Here is a 24,007-nt window from a genome sequence, read left to right on the forward strand (position 1 = left end):
GGAGTACAAGGCCAGCGTTCTAACCGCTAGACCACCGTGGCGGTGTAATCGGATTACAGTGATGATATTTAGCAGCTGTGCCGGTGGCACACACCTGAGTTATGCATGATCACTGCGTCGGTTGCCGCGTTTCCTTTGTAGCGGCACAGTTACTAAATATCCTGAGTAATATTTCGTTATAATGAGGCGTTCAGAGCAATAGGAGCGAACTCACCAAAATAAAGTGTTGAGTAAGCGATTTTTGCGATGTCTATTTTCTGCTGTTTAAAATCTTTGGTGATTTGCTCTGCCTCCGTTTTTCAAGTAAGAATGCACCTGAAATGCAGGGCCCGTTAGATAGAGTTGTAGTTGCCGCCAGTGCTGGCATGTGTAGTGGTTTAGTTTATTAAAATGTCTTTATTTGATTCAAATAATTATATATACATATCTTTGGGATATCCTGTTGACGGTTAGGACTATTATATCGCTAAACCCTTACAGAAAGTAATATTTTAAAACGTAATTTTATTGCATAACATGAACTCGTTTATTTTACAATAGGATGTCCATCATATGTGATATATTGATGGTTAATGTCGTGTTTGCATTTTATTTGTGTATCTGAATGACATCTAGTATCCAGCATTGTGCGTAATAATATTAAAAACAATAGAAATAATACCAAGAGAAATTATCGCTGTACCAAAGCACAGCATCTTCGAGCTGTGGTAGAATGTCGAAGTATATCAACATAAATTCTGTACCTCAGCACAAGAATTAAAGTGGGCAGCTTTAAGATTTGTTCAGGCCTTTTTGAACCTGTAAGAACTCACCGTCGGCGGCACAGCTTGTGAAGGAAAGTGGGAGGTCAAGGTCAAGGGTCACCTCCTATGACGTCCGTGTCCACAGGGACTTTTGAATCACGTATTATTACAGGTGCACAAGAACTTAAGGGGTACTTTGGCAAACGGGGAGAATATCTTACCACTGCTTTATGGGATTGTGAGTTGTGTGGTACCTCAGACAGACCGCGCTGTGTCTGTCGCGGCGGATAAACAAGTGATATGGCACACCTAATGGCTAGAAGTCCCCACATACGGGCCTAGCCGTCGTGATGATCGCCCCACCAAAGACTCTGACCGGCGTTCTGGCCCACGCGATCAGCAGGCGACTCTCGTCCACCGGGGAGCCTCTCCTCGCAGCGCAGTGGCTGTAGCTTTTCTTCACCAGTTCGAGTCCAGGGTCTAGGTCGACATCTGCGTCTCGCGTCTCTGACGTTCTGTCTTGAGGCCATTTGATGTTAGATGAACCGGGATTGCCTCTTAACGCTTTCCATGAAAATACTGTGTCTTTGGGCCACCTGATCAGATTCTTCTCACGAGGAAGCCCTCTCAACGTTGTTTGTAGTAACTGAGGGTATCGAAAGGTCGCCCAGCTGGGCGTTTTAGCACTGTTCACTTGGTAATGCGGTTGAGGGACGATCAGTGCGTTGTTCCGGGTCTTAGACCAGGAAAGAATTTGAGAGTCACGGGTAACACTTGGCTTAGAGGTCAAAAGGTTGAAACCAAAGACTTCCCCTTCAATGCCGTCGTCCAAGCCCTTGTCGAAGTCCGTGTATTCTTGTCCCACCACTGCGTCGCCTCCACCAGGAATTACCAGGTCACTCGTCTGTGAATTTCGCAGAGAAAAATGTCTGTAGTAGCATATAGAGATTATTAAGGGATGTCGGGGAAATGGCGGTCAATCACTTTTTCTGGCAGACGCTAGCAGATAGATTCTTTCAGCTGGTGCTGCCACCTAGTAGTTGATTCAGTGAAGTGCAGAAGCGAATTCCGCCATTTGCTTCTGGTACATTTATCAAGCTGGTTGCATGTCTTTGTCATGTCATGTCATGTCTTTTAGGTGACCGCCATTCACCAGCTATCCCCTGGTAGAACATTACCGAAAATATCGGCAAATGTTCGCGTCGTCGACGTCTTTTGAATTTTCAGTACATAAGGGCGGAACTTGTATATTATTTTTGAAACGAACAGCTGTACCAGATTTCTTAAGCGTTATTGCAGTGGTTTATCAGATTGAAACACTTTTGCGATCGCTTTGTAGGTAAGCTGGTAGTTTTAAATTGTTCGTGAAAATCATAAGAAAAAGAAGTTTTATAAACAGGATTTAAGGTTCCTACGAGTTTGAAGATGGCTGTGTTCTGGATTTTAGCGCCGTGTAATCTCGTTTATGAACGTTTCAGAGGTCTTTACTGCCTCCGTCATCAGGCCGTTTAATCATGGCTCCTCCGAAACGTTGGTCAATATCAGAGTACACGGTGCAGTATCCCAGACGACAGCCATCTTGACTTGAAGGCTCAGGGAAGCCCTTTTTAACCACAAACGAAATCTTATTATTTATTAGTAAAATATATATTTGATGTATACGACGTTTTGGTAGTTGTCCTCACGCCGGTCTTCAATTTATTGGTTGTCATTCTGACATCTTTATTATTTTTTTAAGATTAGTAGCGACGAATTTCTATTGAACTGAGATTTTGATTTAAAATGTCCCAGGTTCGATTCCAACAGTCGCCATTAATCTTAGAAAATAATATGAAGTCCGTGAAGGTTATTTATGAGTTGTTTCAGTATGTAGTGTAGCAGAAGTTTACAGACGTTTCAGAGGTGTTTTCTGCCTCACTTCACTACCAGACTACACGGTTCAGCAACCTAAATGATAAGTCATCTTTATATTCGCCACTGTGAAAACCTGGGATCTCACTCTTCAACGTGTTTTAAGTTATTCTTCGGTCGCTGGAATCGCAATCAGGGATTCGCAGATTCCATTGTAGGTACGAGGTCTTTGTCCCATGTTCTCAGGAAACACGTAATTCCAATTCAATTACAGTTTCTGTATTAGAGGAATTCTGTATTGTTCTGTGTTCGTATCTGTCTGTAAATTGAATTTCGCTCTTAATTATGCCAATTGTGTTTGCCTCGAGCAGTGTATGATATAGACAATCTGCAAATTCGAAGCGAGGGAAATTGTGTAAATTGGGTTTGTGCGGTGTGAATCTGCTGGAACGCATTTTTTTGAAAACATCTTTATGTTTTAACGTGTGAGATATGTATGTATATGGACAAACTACTTGGCTTGCGGTAGCGTTAAGAGCGGCTCGTAACGGTCCCGGCGGAAGTCTTGGCTACGCCATGTTGAAAACACTTGTCTTACGTTTCACTTCTGAATCGCGTTTAAAGTCTTGCGGGCGAGTCGATAGTGTGATTTACGTGAAGGTGATTTTTTTTTCTGTTTTAAGATATCGATTTGTTGACAAACTGTTAATATTTATTCGATTGGTTCGCTTCTTGAGGTCATATAAGTTTATTCCCGTTTCTGTCTTATGTAAATCCGTTACCTGGCAAACGAACGGACAGTGGGAACGTCGAGTCAGTGGCTCGAGAGCAGAAACCGGCTCTACTCGGTTTCTTTTCACTGTTTTACTACTATTCTGTATTTTTTCTTGCCTTTGTCTTATTGACGCCACCTGGGCCGGGTGTATGCTTAGGGATTTTTAAACACCCTGTTATTATTATTCAGTGTTCTGTCTGACGACAGGTCCATTGCTCTGCCCAAAAAGAGCTCTCCAGTTTTCCCTGTTCTCGGCTTCTCGCTTTAATTCCTGGAACGTCATCTTCTTTCCTTGTTTAAGATCGTCGGTTAGCTGTATCAGTCTTCTTCCTAGTCCTCTCTTTCCTTCAACCTGGCCTTCGATGACATCACTCAGTAATCCATTCCTTCTCATAATATGTCCCAGCCAGTTAGCTTTCTGGTATAATAGATTAATGTGGCTTTTGGAAATTGCCTTTCATGGAAAATGTCGCCTATGTGATATGGGTAAATTGTTATATTTCTGTCCTTTTGCGTTTTGTGTGAAAGACGATGTAATTTGTATGTTTGAGGGCAAAAACTGTTTTTGTTGTGTCCTGTCTACAGCGACCACCGTCTTCTAGCTGTTAATTTCACGCCACAATCGTTATGGGACTAACTGTACTTATTCTCACGTTAGCGAGTATGAAGATGGTCATCTGGATATTTGGCCGTGTAGTCTGGTAGTTATGGATACAGTAGACGCCTCTGAAACCACGGTAAATGTCTACGAGACTACACGGTGAGGCAACTCAGAAGACGGTCGTCTTCAGCTTTACATTTTAACTTTACAAAAGTTACCTTCCAGTCGTCCCCGGCAGCACTTAGCTTGCCGTCAACGTGAAGGGCCCATTTCCCGGCCGAGTTACTCCAAGATTGACAGAAGTGGTACCATTGTCCCAGGTTGATGTCCACTGGGACGTTCATGACTTCTTGCTCCAGGATGTGGAGCTTCACGTGCGCCTTTCCTCCGATTGAGGGTGGTTCCAGCCACGACCGCACTAGGCGCTCCTTTTCGTTTTCTGAAAATAAAAGTGTAGTTGTACAGAATTATAAAAAAAAAAAAGTCACGTGACCCATCGCTGATAAAGTATGTTGAATTCGGGAGGGATTTCCCCACAGGTAATAAACGTATAACACGAAAATAGCCTGTACCTGACCGGAAATCGACCTTGGATCTTCCATTGCGAGTTTGGTGTGATGCTTAGAATGGAGGATAATTTATCCGTACGTTTAGCCGTTTAAAGCGCCATTGGTAATTATATGAACCACCGGGTTTTGTTATCAGTAATGTATTTTGTATTTATGGGTTTCGTTTGGTTCTTGGAATAAACTGCGATAATTTTCTTAAACAGAATTAATTATTTGATCTTTGCAATGGTGAAGAATTGTTTTCTTAGAGGTACGGACTAGATTATTATGTCCTCTTCTTAATCTTTGGACGAGAGTGTTCATAGGTTGTTCGTGATTTCCGCCATTTCCTTCATGAAGTCCCGGAACTGTACGATTAAACATCAGAAATGTTTCATTTCACATCCCGTGAGATTCAGCATTTTCTAATTTCACGTCACATGAATTCTGCAATTCATTCAGCGCCATTAAATAACCGTTTGGACTGGACTAACATGCCGCCAGTGTTCATCTCGCCAAGACACTGAACCCAATTAATTCTCCCGGAGGAAATACCGTCATGGATTCCATCGATTTTAAAGTCGAACGAAGTTCATGATTCGTCAGTATTCAGGGGAATCGAGGAAATGCGAGGTCAGCTGAACACAAGTCGACAGATCAGATTTCACTCGTCTCCTCGTTCCGTTGCGTGCGTTCGCGACAGACTGCGATATTTGTTCCAACTTTCCATTTCAAATGTACAATTTAATGGCTCGTTTTCTGTTCCTCCCGAAAACTTTGCGAGAAATGTTGACTCGCCGTTTCGGCCAAGTGCTCATTGTGACAGGTTCTTAGTAGTGAGATTTCAGGTTCTCACGGCAGCGAGTGTGAAGGTGGGTGTCTTCTGGGATATTGCGCCGTGTAGTCTAGTATTAGTTTACAAATGTTTCGGAGGACCTTACTTCCTCCATCATCAAGGCGGTGAAGAAGCCTCCATGCGGCTAAGCATCGCCGGGAGTTTCTTTGAAACGTCGCAGTATTCCATAAAACAGCAATCTTGAACATTTTCCATTGTTTTTCTCAGTCCCATCCGGAAAATTCGGAGGTAGGATGTTGCTAGGGAAGGATTATATGTCAGTACAGATGTTTGGCAGACCGCGTATAATCGAATCTGCGACGAAAAAACGCGTTGGAGGAAGGTTTACTTGTAATTGAACAACAGATTATCAGAACTGTAACGTGTGTCGGTCAGAATAATGTGAAAGTAGCACCTAAGTTATGTAAAACTTACTGGAATATGAGAAAAATGGGTGTGAGTTGTTGAAGTTTCTACTCTTCAGCCAGATGCATAACGTGAAGTCGTGAAGGGCCGGTATCGTCACTTGGTACCTGAGGAACTGAAATGCAGACCCACAGACGTGCATTATAAGTCAACAAATCATAAAGACTAGGCTGTGTGTGTCAAAACTATAGTAATTATGTAATATACAGTACGCAAACTTTCTCACACACTTGCACGTGTCTCTAAAGAAAACGCTGCTGTCTGCGCCCCAAGGAATTCCGTGATGTTACCGCGCATGCGCACTCTGCCTAGTCCTATTCTAAACACATTGTATTCCAGTAGAGTGCATTGTGTGTATGAATAGTGTTAGGAGTGGACGCATGTTTTGTGAAAGAGTACAGTGGCCCGGTCACGCGCACCACATTACTAGAGGGCTTCTCTAGGCTGACGGACAGTGTGTTTAATAAAAAGCAATTTTTCTAACGGCTTTTGGAAAACGCGCCGGGGAACCCAAGCAAATATCTCTTTCTGTTTAACAGTCTTTCATTATCTTTGATAGTGAGGGGTTTTAATATAATTGCATAACGTTACAATTTTGGTACCTGCTGGGTCGGGAATCCCAACGCTAGTTTTGTTACCGTGGTTACATGGAAAACTCCGCATTGGGAATTCCCAGCAAGTCATAGAGAATTCTCCTTGATGACACCAGCCAATGTCTTTGACCTCAGTAATTTTTGAAGTGACTGGCGTTATTTGTCGAGTGATTCAAAGGGCGGAAAACGTAGACACAAAAACTTCTCAGTTCGTTCAATCAAGTTCGACGTAACTGTCACTTTCCGGCACCCGGCTGGAACTGCATGACTCACCGCCAAGCGCTCATAAAAACACAGTTCCTGCCGGGAGCTGGGAAGTGACAATTACGTTCAACTTTATCGGTGAACGCACTGTATTATGAGTCTGTCCAAGTAGGAAGTAAATATTATTAATATTGGGATTTTATTATTATTAGTGTTCTGTCTGACGACAGGTCCATATGAACAGGATCCTTCCATCCTTTTCTCGGACTGGGACCTGTTCATATACGTTCTTGGCAGGTGATCCAGAAGTGGTTTGCCATTGCCTTCTTCTGTGTGTGAATTGAGTAATTGTTGGGATGCCACGGAGGAAAACTCCGTGTTGCCTAGACCACGGCCTTGCCCAACACAAGTTATAAATTCGGGCACCGCCGGGAATCGAACCCGAGACCCCAGGATTACAAGGCCAGCGTTCTAACCGCTAGACCACCGTGGCGGTTAATATTGGGATTATTTGAACATAAAATGAACGGAAATTATGAACTTGCCTGAATGTAGCCAATCTGCGTGAGCGACACTTTGTACAAGTTGTAAGGTTGCTGATCCCCCATCGTGGTGACTGCGGTCAGCAGCACGGCTGACAGGATGTTGAGCCTTGCCATCTTCTACATAACTTCTGCAGGCTTGGTGTAATTTAATAATGTAACTGATGACATTATTGCATGCTGCAAGAGAGGGCTTTGTTCTCGATATCCTGAAATATTGTTGGGAGGGATGTATTATGTATGTTTTTATTGATTGAAATTTACTGGCCTGTAACCCGTAAAATTTGACCCCTTTTGACACCACCGTAGGTGCCACAAAAGCCTCTTTTGCATGTCTAGCTACCAGAGTCACCACTGTCAGAACTTAAATTAAGTGCTAAATATTTATTTGTTGTGAATTGAATCGTTATTATATTTTTTTTCCATTTATTACCCGCCATCCATTGCCATATTTCGATACTTAAATTGTCACTTTCTTAAATTCTGTTGTGTTTCTTTCTGTGTGGTCTGTGTTTTCGAATCAGCGAATTTTCTTCTTCAGTTACAAGTCCAAACTTAGTTTATCTTACGGTGTTTATAGGATATGACGTCACGTTTCCGGTTGTGACGACTTTCACAGTAAAAGATTAAATTTAAGTTGCCCTTTGTCCACGACACCATGCCAAAAAGGCGTATAGGAGCGTGTAGGTACGCATTTTTATATCCCCGGAACTTAGTATGTCTAACGAACGTTGTTTCCAAGTGGTTGGTAGTATTGGTTATTATTCAGTGGGAGGGGCTCCTGGCTGTCGTGATTGGCTTTACGTGGTTTTCCTGAGCCAATTAAGCGTTCATATCTTTTAAATTAATTAGTTTGAAGGATTTGAGGTTTTCACGGCGTCAGTCTCAAGATGGCTGTCTTCTGGGTGGTTGTGTATTCTGGTAGAAGTTTACCGACGTTTCAGATGTCATCGCCCTTATGGTGGAGGTAGCAAGGATCTCTGAAACGTCGGTAAACTTGTACCAGACTGCACGGCGCAACAACCCAGAAGACAGTCATCTTAATTAATTTGAATTAATCTGAAACAGTTTAATTTGTGGTACTTGTAGTATCGTTAGATAAACCGTTGTTAAATGAGATTGAAATCTTATACTTTTTGGAGTGTATTAAGATTTCAGAATTTTTTTAAACTCCATATCACTGAAATTAAAAGAGGTAACAGTTATATGAAAGTCAGTAATTATGTCCAAGGTCGTTGTTTTGAAGACGTGACAGACAGGCAGGCAAAGTGAATATATAAATATATAGGCCAAAAGGAATATATTCGCCGCTTTGTATTCGGGGGAATCCCTAGTCCTGTTGAACTTGGCGGTGAGGAGGGAAGTCCCTTTAGTCCGTCACGTGATCCCACGGTTCATCGACTTTACACTCTTCGCGACTTTAGCCCCAAGGTTCGTGAAAATTTGCCTAGAATTCTCGCAGATGACTGCGTTTCGTGGCAGACGTGTCTAGATGTTTCTTATCTGTTCTGTGGGACGCGGCGTGAAGTACACTGTAATATGCGAATAGACCAGACTGTAGTCTGTAAGTAGGTTAATTGAAATCAGTAGCAGCTTTCATTGACAAATGATCACTTTCTAAATTTATTTTTATAAATTTTCAGTTTCAAGTATCATTGGCGTTTACCCTTCGTCAACAAAATCAAAGTAACATGAAATTATGTCCATATCGTTAATTATTTACATTCAGTAAACTCGACGTTTTATGTACGTATTTAAAGTGAAACTTTTACGATTTTCTGAAATTATTTTGCGTTTTCTGGCTCTGGTTTTGGCTGCAGTATAGAAATAAAGTCTACATCTTGGACCTTACGTCTTGCGGTCGGCTTGTGTTCCTTCGTTTTATATTGATTTTGATTTAGTGTCAACCTAACCTAACATTCAGTAGCACTTTTTATATTTGTTACTTTTATTTCGTGTTTTTTTTTCTTTTTTGTAATGTGTGTCCTGATTAAAATCTAATTAGTTTATATTTTAGAATAAAATCTTAAGCTGCTGCTAATAACAGTTGTAAAATTGTCGATAATGTACTTGTAAATATATGAAACTGTTCAAACGTTGTAAAAGAAAGAATACATTCTTTTCGGCTTGTAAGATCGTCTTAAGCCTCTGTTGTTTGGAATAACGTGACTTAAATGTTTATGTTTTCGATGTATCGAGATTTGTTTCGATTTGGTTACAGCGTAGTAAAACTTAAAAGGTCGACTGAGGCCCAGAAGTGAATTAATCTAAATGGTTCAAAAGTATTGTTTTATGATAGTCTACTTTTCAAATGTTTCATGAGAATTTGTCCACAGTGACACCAGTTATATAATGATTAATCGATTATATTCATCCTAGTTTTTGTGTATCTTATGACTGCTCATTCTACGAAGTGGGTAAAATTAACGCTTAGGCTAATATGGGGTAACATGTGTGTTTGTCTGCATATTTCAACCCCGAAACTGTTAACCAGAATCTGATGAAATTTGGTATTGTGGTGTCTGGACAGAAAGTAGTTGTGGCTCGTATCTGTACAAGACATCGCCAGCGTATTCTGAAACTGGTATTTAATTCTATAGATTTTCTGAAAAACCTAAACGATCTGTCGTATAAAAGATCGATACACTAAATGTATCTGTAAAATAGATATATGCTTTTTGATAAGGTTTGTTTATTGACTTACGTAGTTATCTTCTTGTTAATCGTCTCATTAACTAAAACGATTGGATTGCAATCTAATGGGCATACACAGCATACTTCTTAAACTTTGTACTCTTTTTTGTGTACATGATTAATTTGATATCGAAACCTGATCGTTTATAGAACAGCATAGATTCAGAGGGCCTTGATCCGTATTAAAAAAAACCGATAAGTGCATGCAATGTAAAGCTGGCAGTATTCTTTAGACTAAATATTTCAATTGTAACGTGAAATAGGTCTATTAAATGATTCAAAAGTAACGAAAAAACAAAATAAATAATCTGCAAATATAAATGTTTATGAGATCACTGCTTGCTATTTTCCCGCCAATCTTACGGGTATACAATTACTGTTATAACTTGTATTTCGAACGGTTTTAATACGGTGTTATTTTAATGAATTTTACAACCTTGGATTTGTAAAAAAAAAACACTAAATATCTAGACACTGAGATAGAATAAATGTGAATGCATTTGGAAATAATGCACTCGTGTTTTGTGTGACTTGCTTTCTTTGAATAAATGAAACGGGTTCTACAGACACAAAATAATGACTCGATTAAGTGCACTGATACTTTTTATTTCACGGGTAGATATTTCTTGGTGTCATTTGCTGGCACGTTTTTCAGTCCCCTCATTTAAATGTCACCATTTCGTTACCACTAGTATCTGAATTATATTTCACATCTATTCTCTCCATTGCTTTCACAGATCTTGACGTCAAGATTCTACTCTTAAAACATATTGGTTTATGAGTTCATAGTAGGCCTGAGTTTTTTTCTGGTTGCATGCTGCTGTCTGGCCTTAGAGCACCAATCATAACACATACTTAGAAATACACTTGAAACTCACGATATGATTTTTGTTAGCGGCGTAATGTAATGATTCAGTCGCTTCTGAAGAGAGTTCAACTTGAGAATTATTCGTGCGCAATGTTGGTATAATCTTTGCGCATGCAGGTGACTTACCTCGCGCAGTAGCCGCCAGTCCCACACCGCGCCACTCGACATAGAACATTCAACTGTCACAGTAGTCTAGGATCGTACGAATTAAGGCTACTTCTGTCCCCTCCGCCCCACCTCAGAGAAAAATAACTCCTCGACTCGGACGGCAGTGGTTTAACTTTCCTGCATTACTTAGCAGGCGAGTATGAAGTGCACTGGGTCACCTGATATCTCTGTCAACATTTAAGTGATCGCAGTTGGCGCGTTGTGCTAGTCGCAAGATATCCCCTCTTACTGTGAAGTAGCCCAAGCTTGCAGATATGTTGAGTCAAGTGTACACGTAGTTAATAAAATTAACGCTTGGCGGGAAACAAAATGTTAAATCCATTTCTCATTCGTTTGTCTTTCTCAAACACCCACAATCTGTGTTCTTCGTTTATTGCGAGAGACCATCAGTCGGAGAAGGCACGCTGGTCACAGCGTTTGAACCAAATATGATGGCTTCAGATTTGTTTTGACCCAACATGTCGATGTATTCTGCGTTTTCCATAATTAAAACCTGCCCCCATTACACGCATGCGCGTGTGTATATTGCTTAATTTGCCACTTTCTCAGCATCGGCGTGGTTGAAATGATGGAAACAATACAAAACCAGTACGCCTAGTTCCTGCCAGAACTTTAACCAGGCACTGCCCAAATAGGATGATTGTTATTTATCGATGTCATACAGCCAGTGCTCATTGTACGTTGTATTAGTTTATTCTGTAAACATTACAGACACACTGAACGATGCCAGGAAATCTTTGTCGTCAGTATAATTGTGAAAGCAACCTGAGCTTGTAAGAAGTGATTATATTCATTAATCTCCTTGGCTTATTTCAGCACGCCGCCACTTAAAAACAGTTGAAGAGAAACTTGCAACTTTCAACGCCAAAAATAATAAAAAAAACTATAATATGTGACATAACCTAAAATTATCGATGGAAGGAAAGATCATTGAATACGATACGGAGTTACAGCGTTTGAAAAGGACAGTAGTTGGTTATAAAGTGAAAACATAACGAGGGTTTCATGCCAGAAGGGTGTAGTGCTGATGTTGTCTTACACAAAGATGCAGACAGATACGTTTGGGCGTGCGATCTCTAATAATGCACATATGGCAAACGAATTAATTACTTTTATATTCGTAATTTTGTTAATAACCGCTTCTGGCATGATGCTCTCGTTATAATTTAATGAAGGACATAATAAACACATTTCGGCAAACAGATGACAACCAAAGCAGAGAGAGAGAGAGAGAGAGAGAGAATCTTTAGAAGCAGCACTGATGATGTTTTTAAGACCGTTGTTGGGATTTAAAAAGAGATTCTAGAGCGTTAATGGAACAAGCTTTGTAAGTCTAAAATGGAAGGAATTTATAAGAAAAATAAATCTTCGTGGCTGCTTTTATTAAAGTTATGTTGAAGACAAGGAAATTAAGTTTAAGATGCACTAAGATATTTCACTGAGTTTCTCGCTCGGAAAGAAAAAAATATATAATTTTTCAGGTTTCATAAACTTCTAAACTTTCCCTTTGCAAACCTCATTAATGGAATATTTAAGAACTTGTTAAAACCACAAAGGAATGTTGATTAAATATTGGTTAAAGACATCGAAGAAACTTCACTGGAGTTTAAAATCAAAGTTTTGAGTTGTGTGATACAGAGAGCAAACGAGTATGCCATGGAATCAGTTTCAGGTGCATTTGCAACGAAGTTGCTAAAATTGCGCCTTTAGATTGGTCTGTCTGTCCATCAGTATGTAACGAATCGAGAACCGCTGAATGGATCTTATGAAATTTGATATTGGGGGACTTTTACTAAAGTTTGTCGGCGAATTTCAGTTTTGGTTAAAACTGGATTAAGTCAACGGACGAAGATATACACGCGTGTGTGTCGCTAAATGTTTATAGAAGAGAGAGAGATTGTTTTATAGAACAAACGTGGTAGGGAAAAGCGAAATACTCGGTTTATATCTATTACGATAATTTTGTAGTTTCCGGCATAATTTTACTGAAATATTATTTAAAATTTTCCAACTCATGAATCGATGATTTTACTGATTTTAATTACATTTTGTACGCTGTTTATAGGGCAGAATAGAAAGTTTGTCAAAAACGCCTAGAAAATCTAGAGGCCATAACAGAACAAATGTGATAGAATTGTTACGCTGTATTTACATTTCCTAGCTTGTTGTGTTTGACACGGTGAAATATTGTAGATTGCATTGGCACGTAGACAGTTGCCATGAACAAAGCTGCTACGTCATGTCGTAAAGATGCAACACTTGTAATTCGAAAGCCTGAAGATGAATACGATACTGAACCAGTTTCTTCCGCCTCCATCTTCGGAAACCACTAATTCCCCCGACAAATATAGTGGTGTCAAGTCGCCCACGTTTGCCCCAGTTGGCCACTTTCCAATACGCATCCACCCCCTCAAGTTTTATTTGCATTTTATGACCTTTCACAACTGCGTGCTTACCCCATTACAACGTCTTTGATTTAACTCGTACTGCAACATACGAGGTGCGATCGAAAAGTTTCAAGACTGCGCGTATAAAAACCCGTACACTTATCTCAGGTATTAAATTCATCCATCACCCTCGAAGTAGTTCCCCTGGGAGTTAACACAACGATCCCAGCGCCGCTGCCAAGCCTGGAAGCATCCCTGGAAATCTTTCTTTGTCAGCCTGTCAAGCACCATCTGCGATTCTGCCTGAATCTCTTCTATCGTCTCAAATCTCCTTCCCTTTAGCTGAATTTTCATCTTTGGGAAGAGGAAGAAGTCACACGGAGCTAAATCGTAAAGTGATTTAAAATATTTCTTATTTGCCTGTACTGAATTACCCATTTACGTATTTCTTCTCAATTCCATTGATTCTACAGTGCGTTGTTTTCAAACACTTGTAATCTATGAATTTTGGTGGGTAAGAAACCGTGTTTTGAAGTCTAACAAAACAACTGAGCGAAGTTATTTTTATGCACGTTTGCAACCCTGCTGACCATCCGAAATCCCTCCCCACTACCGTTCTCATGTCTGTCTGCCATTACGTGTGAAACACTCGAGAACGGACCAACAAATCGTGATGAAATTTTATACTTTACACTCTGATGAAGGATTGATTGTCAAGCCATTTCAGTTTTAACGACCGTTTTATGTGAGAATGTAAACCAAGAAAGTAAAGGAAATCTTCATTGGGTTTAGGCTGCATTGAAATCAGTTTTCTTCTTATGTTGTTAATTTAGAGTTTTAATTCGGTTTGTAGTTTTGAGTACTCGCTCTAATTGTAATGTTGTTGTAATATGAAGATATGTTGTGTCATTTGTAATTCCGTCTGCAGATTACGTATGATCTTTTTATATATTTTGAGTTTATTTTTGAAAGTAGGTTTGATATTGGTAAACATTTAACCGAATATTAACAAGGATTTCCAGAACATTTTTATGTAATTTAATCGTGAAGTTCACTGTTATATGTTTTTGTTGTTCCCACGTCTTTACATTTCGAAACATTTGTAAAAGATTTGTTAATACATTTTGAATATTTTAGTGCAGTTTTGTAGCATATATATATATATTTAGTTTCAGCTTTATAAGAGTTTACTTTTGAGCGTGTCAAATAAATTCTTCATTCTTTTTAATGCTTACACAAGAAATTTGTGTCGTAATAGGGAGGATCTAATTTTGGTAGCGTACGTTGATTTCATTGGACAGGAGCATACTGAAACATCTTTTGGGACAGTGTTATCATTTTAGTGAATTATAAATGCATAAAATAAATTCGTGAATCAACCAGTTTTCAAAAGTCCGTCATTTTGTCACGTTTTCGAAAGAACCTATCTTTCTATCGAAGAATACTTACCAAGATATTTGTGCGTACTTATAATGTAAGGCCCAGTAAGAGTAATCTATGATGAATTTTGACTGTGGCCTTCTGTTTTGTGACGTTTTATTATCTTTTTGGTGGTTACCCAACGGTTCAGAGGAACATACTGCTTTAAAGGTATAAATCTACATTTAAGATGAAGACTTTTACTTCGAAGATGGAGGCCGTTCTTCTAAAGTGTTGGTAATCAGCTATAAGACAAAACAATGTCGCGAGAATATGACAGTCGAAAGTTACACTGTCATAGAAACGTCTTATCCAAGATAAGAATAATGTTGAAGTCAGTCATGTCTATATGAGTTTGTAACTGATTGGAAGAAGGCTACATAGGAAACGTGGTTTGCCTACGTATTTCTGTGACAATGCCCGTAAAGGCTGGTTTTCTTTGTGACTGTTATGGACTGCTGGGAACAGCTTTCTGCTTTCTGCATGGTAGAGCAGCAGTCTGTTATTGCAGTGGGTCAGTACAGTTTTGCTTCGGTAATTATTTTTGGGCTACGGACTTTCTCAGATTAATTACTAAAACGTCAAGAGAAATGAAAGAGATAATGCTCAGTAATTATGGATGTATATCTACAGGTATAATTATAAAAATAATTGGCTGTAAAATTACATTGCCCTTGATCTTGAGTTTGAGGTTTTCACGGCGGTGAGTCTGAAGATTTCTGTCTTCTGGGTTATTGCGCTGTGTAGTCTGGTCGATGTTAACCAACGTTTCAGAGGTCATACTGCCTCCGTCATCAGGGCGATGAGTATGAAGATTTCTGTCTTCTGGGTTGTTGCGCTGTGTAGTATGGTCGATGTTAACCAACGTTTCGGAGGTCATACTGCCTCCGTCATCAGGGCGATGAGTATGAAGATTTCTGTCTTCTGGGTTGTTGCGCTGTGTAGTATGGTCGATGTTAACCAACGTTTCAGAGGTCATACTGCCTCCGTCATCAGGGCGATGAGTATGAATATTTCTGTCTTCTGGGTTGTTGCGCTGTGTAGTCTGGTCGATGTTAACCAACGTTTCAGAGGTCATACTGCCTCCGTCATCAGGGTGATTCTTAGTATGAAGATTTCTGTCTTCTGGGTTGTTGCGCTGTGTAGTCTGGTCGATGTTAACCAACGTTTCAGAGGTCATACTGCCTCCGTCATCAGGGCGATGAGTATGAAGATTTCTGTCTTCTGGGTTGTTGCGCTGTGTAGTATGGTCGATGTTAACCAACGTTTCAGAGGTCATACTGCCTCCGTCATCAGGGCGATGAGTATGAATATTTCTGTCTTCTGGGTTGTTGCGCTGTGTAGTCTGGTCGATGTTAACCAACGTTTCAGAGGTCATACTGCCTCCGTCATCAGGGTGATTCTTAGTATGAAGATTTCTGTCTTCTGGGTTGTTGCGCTGTGTAGTCTGGTCGATGTTAACCAACGTTTCAGAGGTCATACTGCCTCCGTCATCAGGGCGATGAGTATGAAGATTTCTGTCTTCTGGGTTGTTGCGCTGTGTAGTATGGTCGATGTTAACCAACGTTTCGGAGGTCATACTGCCTCCGTCATCAGGGCGATGAGTATGAAGATTTCTGTCTTCTGGGTTGTTGCGCTGTGTAGTCTGGTCGATGTTAACCAACGTTTCAGAGGTCATACTGCCTCCGTCATCAGGGCGATTAATAATGATAATATTCATCACCCTGCTGATGGAGGCAGCAAGGACCTCTGAAACGTCGGTAAACATCTACCAGACTACACGGCGCAACAACGCAGAAGACAGTAATCTTCAAGTTTTACTTAGTTTTATTTCTCTCTTTTTATTCATTAACTTTTTGAAATTTTTAACTACAAATTTGTATATCTCGGTGGTCAAACTTTTTACTACCCCCTGCCTTGGGATTTGGCTAACACTTCTGAAAACATTACATTCCGTCACTGTGAATTTAATATCTCCTGTATGTGTGCATTGTGCTTTTGTGAAATCGAACATTGTGGAAAGATGGTGAACACTCGACTAGTATCGTGCTCGGTAGCTGCCAACAACTTGCATGATTCACATGTCAGATTGTGTGTGTGAGTGGAATGAACATAGATTTTTTATGTCAGTCATTATTTTATTATGGCGTAAGTTTACAATTTTTGGAAATTTGCTCTGTTGAAAACTTCATTAAGATCTGTATCCGGTAATATCCTACAAGGGTTACCATGTTTCAATTATAATCTGAGGAATTACGAGTTCGTATAAGAATTCGGTTTTTCGAGACTCACAAAATTGCTAACGCGTATTTATTGCTTTAGAAATAATGTGCTTTGTGTCAGGGTGAACTTCGACAGTCACTTTGTGCTACACTTTCAATAGTACTTCTAACTTTGTGCGTTTGCTTTAATATTTAGCGTTCTTAGAGCTTTTTATTAACGATGTTGAAGACTGTGAAAGGCTTTTGGGTTGGTCTGAACTGAACTGAATTGGATTGTTGAAATAGAACTATTGAAAGGGAGAACTTAATTAAGGTATTTAGACAATAAGAGAATTTATACGAGGATTGTAGTTAATGGAAGATGATCTGTCAGGTGACCCAAAGCTGTCGTTCTTTCCAGTAGGATCGGTGGCTGAAGCACTAGTTATATGCACTGTGACATACAATGGTGCGAAATGCAGCATTGTGGAATGTTAGTTTTTATTGAGTGTGAATTGTTTCGTTAAATGGATTTACGCGCGGATAATCGAGTACTCATGAATACTGTAGAAAATTCGTGAGCTTGACTGTACAAATCCACGCCTTTCTTAACATCAGAAAACAAGGTTACAACGGTACACAAGGAAAAGGTGAAACTTGCACCCACGAATTTCAGCTGCTGATGCTTTTGTCATGAGGTTTTTGAACAGACTGATATCCTATGTTCATTAGCAGACCTCCTTTACGCTGATTGGTCACCGACAAAGACTCGACTCGGCCAGAGGAACAGGAGAAAGAATAAGAAGATAATCATCAGGCTAAAGTTGAGGAGAAAATAGAGGAAAAAATAATATATATAAGTAAGAATACCCGGAATAGTGAGAGGAACTTTTTAGAACTGAATTACAGCATACATTCTGTATTTCATATCAGAATGTATTACCATGTGACCTAGAGCCGATATAATGTGAGAATATTGTGGCGTAACATTTGCCCTTAGGCAGTCATGAAAGTGATATGTAATAACTGGAAGTGTGGTAATACAACTTGTCTGCAGTAAACCACACCCACCCAGTCACTCAGATCTCTTATGAACAGATGTTGGATCACACATTCGAAATTTTTTTGTCTCTGCGAATGATTCTGAAAGGAAAAGTGTGTACTGGCCACAAAACATAAATATAGTGCAATAAATTATTTTACGTAACATCTGTCAGAATATTATGTTATGGAAGAAATAAGCTAAACATATTTAACAGAATGTTGGTTGTTTAATCCTTTATATGAAGTTTAGTTGATATATTTCTGTCATAGGCATATGGGGGATAATATTAAAATAGTTCCTAACAAAACAGGTTGGAGGGCGTGCACTGGATTGATTTGGCTGGAGATAATGTAAACACAGTAATGGATTTTAAGGTTCCATAAAATTACGTGAATTTCCTGACGAGCTGAGCGAGTATTTAGCTTATCGAGAAGGAATGTGCTCCGTGTAGTTGGTTATTATGGATCTGCTCTGTAAGTTGCCAAGTGATCTTACATATTTCCTAATTTACCTAAAGCTCAAATTAAATGTTACATTTTTTCTTAAAACAGTTAATTTTACAAAAAAATTGATGTTACAACATGTAGATTTTATTGACTTTCATTAAACGTTTTTATATGCTAGAAGTTAATTACTACAAAGTAAAGTAATAAATAGGATTCCACTCTTATTTTGGAGGCGATTGTTATTTTCAGTACGCCGATGAAACTTCGAAAAAACGTACTTTCAAATTTGTTCCAACGCAGTAATATAAGTACAATATACGTATCATGTAGGCTACAAACAATGGACGTGTTTAGCTCAGTTACGGTGTTTGGGAAAGCAAGGCACAGAATTGCAATTTTCTTGAAATGTGACAGGTTTCGAAGTGGTATTAACCACAGCCTCATGTTTGTCATAACCTCAAAATTTAAATGAACAGAACAACATTTCAGCTAGACAGTGAATACTGTTTTATGTTCTTCAAACTTTAGCTTTCACTTTGAACTTAACTGGAAACAAACCAGTTTTTGAGCAGGAGATCTCTTCAAGAATTATCTATGAAACAAATAAAAATAAGTTACAATAGTTTTATTCTTACTCCAAATTAATGAGTTTAGCTGATGTCACTGACAAGAAAATAATAGGCAGTGGTGTGAACAGTGAAATTTGTTTCTGCTTGGATAGTTGTGAAATTCGTGTTGCTGATTTCATTGGAGTGGAACAATTGGTGATCCAAGAACTAAGGATGATTACTGTATGATCTGAAGGTGATGCTTTGTGAGTCTCTCAGTGGTTTCATGGTCTCCGATGGGCGTTCACTACACTCACTCACAGGCTGACTGCCAGCGACTGACGCTCTCTGCGGGCGGAAAAAAATTCACGCATGCGCATGAAGGACCCCTCCCCCCGCCGGAGGACACCTCATGTGCTTCATTTGTTTCCGTGGGAAAAATTGAGGTCCGAGACATTTTGAACAGACCTCGTATATGCATGAACGCACGCTTGTTCTTTCATTTGTTTTTCAGGAACATTGTGGATTAGTTGCTGCTTTTTATATTGGACATTCTGGATTGAAATATCAGCTCAGAGACTGGATATTATGATTAAAGTATCAAGTGGTGGTCCTTGGTTCTTTCAGCTAATTTTGGGGTAGCCGTGTCTGATTCGTCCAGTTCACGTCCAAATTCACCATTCATAATCAACCTGGTAAACAGTTTATATAACAAAGTGTCATTAAATAAAACAGTAAACAAGGAACAAACTATAATATAAACATTGCAGAGTATAAATCTGACCACTGAAATGTAGTTGTTAGAACTAGAGTTTTATTTAGGTTTGAATTTAAGATCAAGAGTTTGATATCCTCAGGTTTTATTGTGATTTCCTTAGTCCATCTAGAAAAAATGCTGGTTCAGAGCCTTGAGTAGGCCATGACTCATTTTTACATTCTTCTCATTTGATCATAATCACATCACTGTACAGTATTATGTAATGTTTGTAATTGTTTAAAATAAACCAGTAGATGAAACTTACTTTATATAATTTTTAATTCACCGTACATTACCGTCTTTCTTTGCTGCAGTCTTTAAAACTTGAAACAGCATTGTATGCAAATGGATAAATTCGGGAGTATTACGTAAGTTATCGTTGGTAATGCAGATGAATTTTATGGGTTATCTGTTTTGTTTATTTCAAGCTGAAGATATTGTTCTAATGAAATTTTGAGCAAACCCTCCTGGTTGAATTTGTCTTGTTGACACAACTGTTTAATTTTACATTAAAAAGGAGAATGTCATGAAGATGCCTACAGTAATTCAGGGATAAAATAGGTACAGATAAGTGACAAGATAAGACTTTTATTTTGGTACAGATGCTTAAAACCCGGTCGTTAAGGATTATTTTATTACATAAATTAAAAAAATTGTCGGTGACATTTCGATTCCATCTGCATCGGATATTTTGATTTTGGTTTCCTGGGCCGTGATGCCATTGTAGCCTCCTTGTATTATTTCTTTCAGAAAAATGTATCACTTTCATTTTTGGAGTATCACTTATCACTTCCGCACTTCCTTTAATGAGAAGGAGTTTATATGTTGACTGTGAACTCATTAAAACACAGGAAGTGATGTAAGTAAGCAAAATAGTCTGGCTGAGTGAAGTAGAGGAACAATCCATGCCCTTAATTGCTTGCTTTTGTTCAGTCTGAAACTTGCACTCGGTGACCACTGACCCACTTTCCATAAAGCCGCTGACTAACAGTTACGCTCTTCTTCATTCTGGTCCATTGATATTAACAGTGTTAAATACCGCAAGACGTTCCCGACTGCATCCAACCAACTAGCCTTCTGAAAGCAAGGTACTGGCTGTTAGTAACAGCAACTGGATAGAAACGCTGACCACTCAGCTTTATTTACTGCCGAAGTTATCTGACATATTTCTCTCTGGGATCTGTTTCTATGATCATTCTCTTCTGCATGTGTTCTGCGGTTAATGTAGCGTCATTAAATAACCACAGAATCCGTCAACTAGCCAGTATTGTAAGAGTCCATTATTTCAAAACATAAGGACCATCATAAAATTTTTCTGAAATTAATGGAAATTTGAAACTTTAAATACAAGAAACGTGCTTTGTTGTTTCAACTGAATATTATTGTAGATTCTTTTTAAGTTCAGACTTTCAGTAGTGTCTAATAAGAGATTCTTAGTTTGAAGATGGATGTCTTCTGGGTCGTTGTACCATGTCGTCTGGTAAAAGTTTACCAACGTTTAAGAGGTCCTTACTGCCTCCATCATCAGGATGATGAGAGTGATGATCACCCTGATGATGGAGGCAACAAGGGACCTCTGGAACGTCGTTAAACTTCTACCAGACTATATGGTACAACAACCCAGAAGACAGCCATCTTCATACTCACCACCATGAAAACTCAAATCTTACAATTGTTAGTTTATTTAGGGTTTTTTCCCTCCCCAGTTGAAAAGGTTATGTAACGTCAAATGAGATTGGAGACAAACAGGAATTGTGAGCAGATAATTGTTTGTAAAGAGGCATTTGTGGTCTATGTAATGGTATTATCCCTGTATTTGCTTCAGAAAACCTGTGTAAGAGTAGCCGATAACCGATAACCTGGCCATGATTTAAAATCGGTTTATGCAAAATGCAACACGAGCACCGCACTATGGTCAGGACCTTTAGTTGTATCTGCGAATATTTCAAATTATTGGATGTTTTATTTTGTAGAATATAATTATGAATTGGAAGTAAGTTTCCATGTGTGTCTTTTCAACAGACAAGCAACAAATCTGGAAGCAGTGGAGTCCCACCTCAGTCGCCATATTACATGACCCACTCTTACCCACCTGGAGGGACACAGGGAGCACCAGGAGGTTCCTCCACTCTGCCTCGAGGGGGTCCACTACTCAGAACCTACTCCCCTGCTGTAGTCCCTCAAGTGCCAGCTGACAGAATTAAAACTCTTCCTCAGACAGGTAAACATTACGACTTAATTTCTCTTTCTCCTGTCTTAGCCTTTGACCTCTGGGAGTCTAGTAGTCTGTCCAGCTCTCTCTTTGCAGTGTTACGTATTAAATTTGCATCCATTGAATGTAAAAGCAATTTGTTGTATAAGAAATACAAGGAGTTTTTTTTTCTGTAAATAATTAATCAGCATTCAGCATTGATGATGAGTTATCGCCCTGATGATGGAGGCAGCAATGACCTCTGAAACGATGGTAACCTTGTACCAGACTGCATGATACTGTGTGATTGGTGCTGATTGTCGGTACGTACAGTGCTAGTGAAAGTTGTCATCATAAAGATACCAGATTTCTGTCTTCTGGGTTGTTGCGCCGTGTAGTATGGTCGATGTTAACCAACGTTTCGGAGGCAGTGTGACCTCTGAAACTTTGGTAAACATCTACCATATACTACATGGCGTAACAACCCAGAAGACAGAAACCTTCGTACTCACCGCTGTGAAAACCTCATATCTTACATGAAGCGACCAGTTGATAAAATCTGATTTCTTCCTCTTCAGATCGTCTTCATTCAGAGAGTGGGTACATGTCTTCCCCTGAAAGAGGAGGTCCTCGGGCTTACCCAGCAGCTGCATACAACCCTGGAGGGCCGGGTTACGAGGATCCGTACTACAGCCAGTATGCATCACGATCGGGTTCAATAACACCCGTCATTGACGAGGAGGCAAGGTAAGGCAGCTGCGTGTCTTAGCTAAAAAAGTTGATCTGGAGTGAAAGTAATCACTTGAAATTTATAACTGTGTGGAACTTACGTGATGAAACTATGCATTTTCTACACATTGACAAGTCCAGCCATCTTATTTTTAGATTGTGAATTATATGTGGACAGACTACATTATTTATAAAGGATGAGATGAGAGGTTGTTTATGATACGTTTATTTTCTTATATGCATGTAGTGATTTCAAATTTGTCTCACAGTTATTTTGGTTCAAAAGACATACTGTAAAGTTATTTTTACTGTGAAGTTTATTATAAAACAGTAATCAGTATTAATATGGCTTCCATGTTTGTATTTGTGTGTTCTTTTTTTATTATTTTTGTTTTTCCACTGCTGTTCTTACCTTCATACAAATATGCATGCATTTATTGGGGTTCCTTTGTAATGAAGTGCACTGCATTCAAAGTGAGCGTGTGTTAAGAATTTTACCAGCATTTTAGAGCCCCGTTTTTGACGTGAAATACTAATCCCTAATTGACTAATTCCAAGGATTAGAGTTGTTCTTGAGAAGCTGTTAATAGTTTGCTAAGTTAGTTAGTCCCGAATGCATTTCTTATTTGTCGATGCTGTTTCGAAATATTTGAACTTTGCCACGTTTTCAGTGAATTTCTTAGCTGCCTTATTATAATGATTTTATCTGCGTTTACTTCTAGACCAACTTACTTAATAGCATCTGATAGAACTTCTTTGTTTTTATTTATGATATTTATGTTTTTTTACCTCAAAAATTAATATAATCAGGATAGGCTAGACTCATTAAATTCTAATCCCACTTTGTTTTCTTGGACCTTCCTGGTGGCAAAGCAGTGGTGATAAAACATCTCCCTATTTCAGACCACTGAGTAGGAAATGCACCAGGTAAATATTTACCTGTATGGAATTTTCTTGAGGTGTAATTTAAACACATTTTAATTAATCTAACTAGTGTCATTGGTATATTAAATCCAATTAGAACATTGTATAACACTTCTGTAACTGATGTATACTCGCATTTCTGAAACAGTTTCTGGAAAACGTAGAATGTCTTATCAGAAATTTGTCAGTTATGTCAAAACCCACATTGATCTCCGATAATTTTGTCTGCGTGTAGTGTTAAACTTGAGAGAAGAATGTTGGAGAGAATTTAGAATTTAATTGAATGTAGTATATAACAGTGATGTTTCTGTATAATTATGGCACTACAATTAATTTTAACACCCTTCTTACAAATAGGTACAATAATACAATGAAGTCTTCATGGGCAATCAGCCATGTCAGTTGGTCATAAAAAACGGATGATTTGTGAGCTGTCTTTGTAGTCGTCATTAGGGATGTGATATGTATGTGGAACCCAGGAAGTGGACTGGTTGCTTGCTGCCACACAAAAA

General features: G+C 39.1%; 2 protein-coding genes across 26 annotated transcripts in view; one reads left to right on the forward strand and one right to left on the reverse strand.

Moving 5' to 3' along the window:
- LOC110833927 (coiled-coil domain-containing protein AGAP005037) overlaps positions 1-24,007 on the forward strand; it is a 412,755-nt gene that overhangs the window by 327,942 nt on the left and 60,806 nt on the right. For all 24 annotated transcript variants that reach the window (XM_087345626.1, XM_087345627.1, XM_087345628.1 and 21 more), the window contains 2 exons: positions 21,674-21,872; positions 22,421-22,589. In XM_087345626.1, coding sequence (XP_087201752.1) covers positions 21,674-21,872; positions 22,421-22,589 — 368 coding nt within the window. The remainder of the gene's footprint in view (positions 1-21,673; positions 21,873-22,420; positions 22,590-24,007) is intronic.
- Positions 488-11,151, reverse strand: LOC110833929 (neuronal pentraxin-1). 2 transcript variants are annotated; one of them, XM_022072544.2, is made up of 5 exons: positions 10,807-11,151; positions 7,122-7,298; positions 5,789-5,894; positions 4,189-4,409; positions 488-1,647 (listed from the first exon to the last, which is right to left on the reverse strand). In XM_022072544.2, exons 2-5 carry the CDS (start codon positions 7,233-7,235, stop codon positions 1,060-1,062), a joined length of 1,029 nt encoding a protein of 342 aa, XP_021928236.2. In that variant the 5' UTR covers positions 7,236-7,298; positions 10,807-11,151; the 3' UTR covers positions 488-1,059. The 2 variants fall into 2 exon arrangements, with proteins under 2 accessions (XP_021928236.2, XP_021928235.2); XM_022072543.2 differs by having other exon boundaries at positions 7,122-7,327.

This window comes from Zootermopsis nevadensis, unplaced genomic scaffold (assembly GCF_977971745.1).
Source record: "Zootermopsis nevadensis isolate Lab colony 2312 unplaced genomic scaffold, Znev_1.0 Znev_ptg000009l, whole genome shotgun sequence".
In the NCBI taxonomy this organism is placed as follows: domain Eukaryota; kingdom Metazoa; phylum Arthropoda; class Insecta; order Blattodea; family Termopsidae; genus Zootermopsis; species Zootermopsis nevadensis.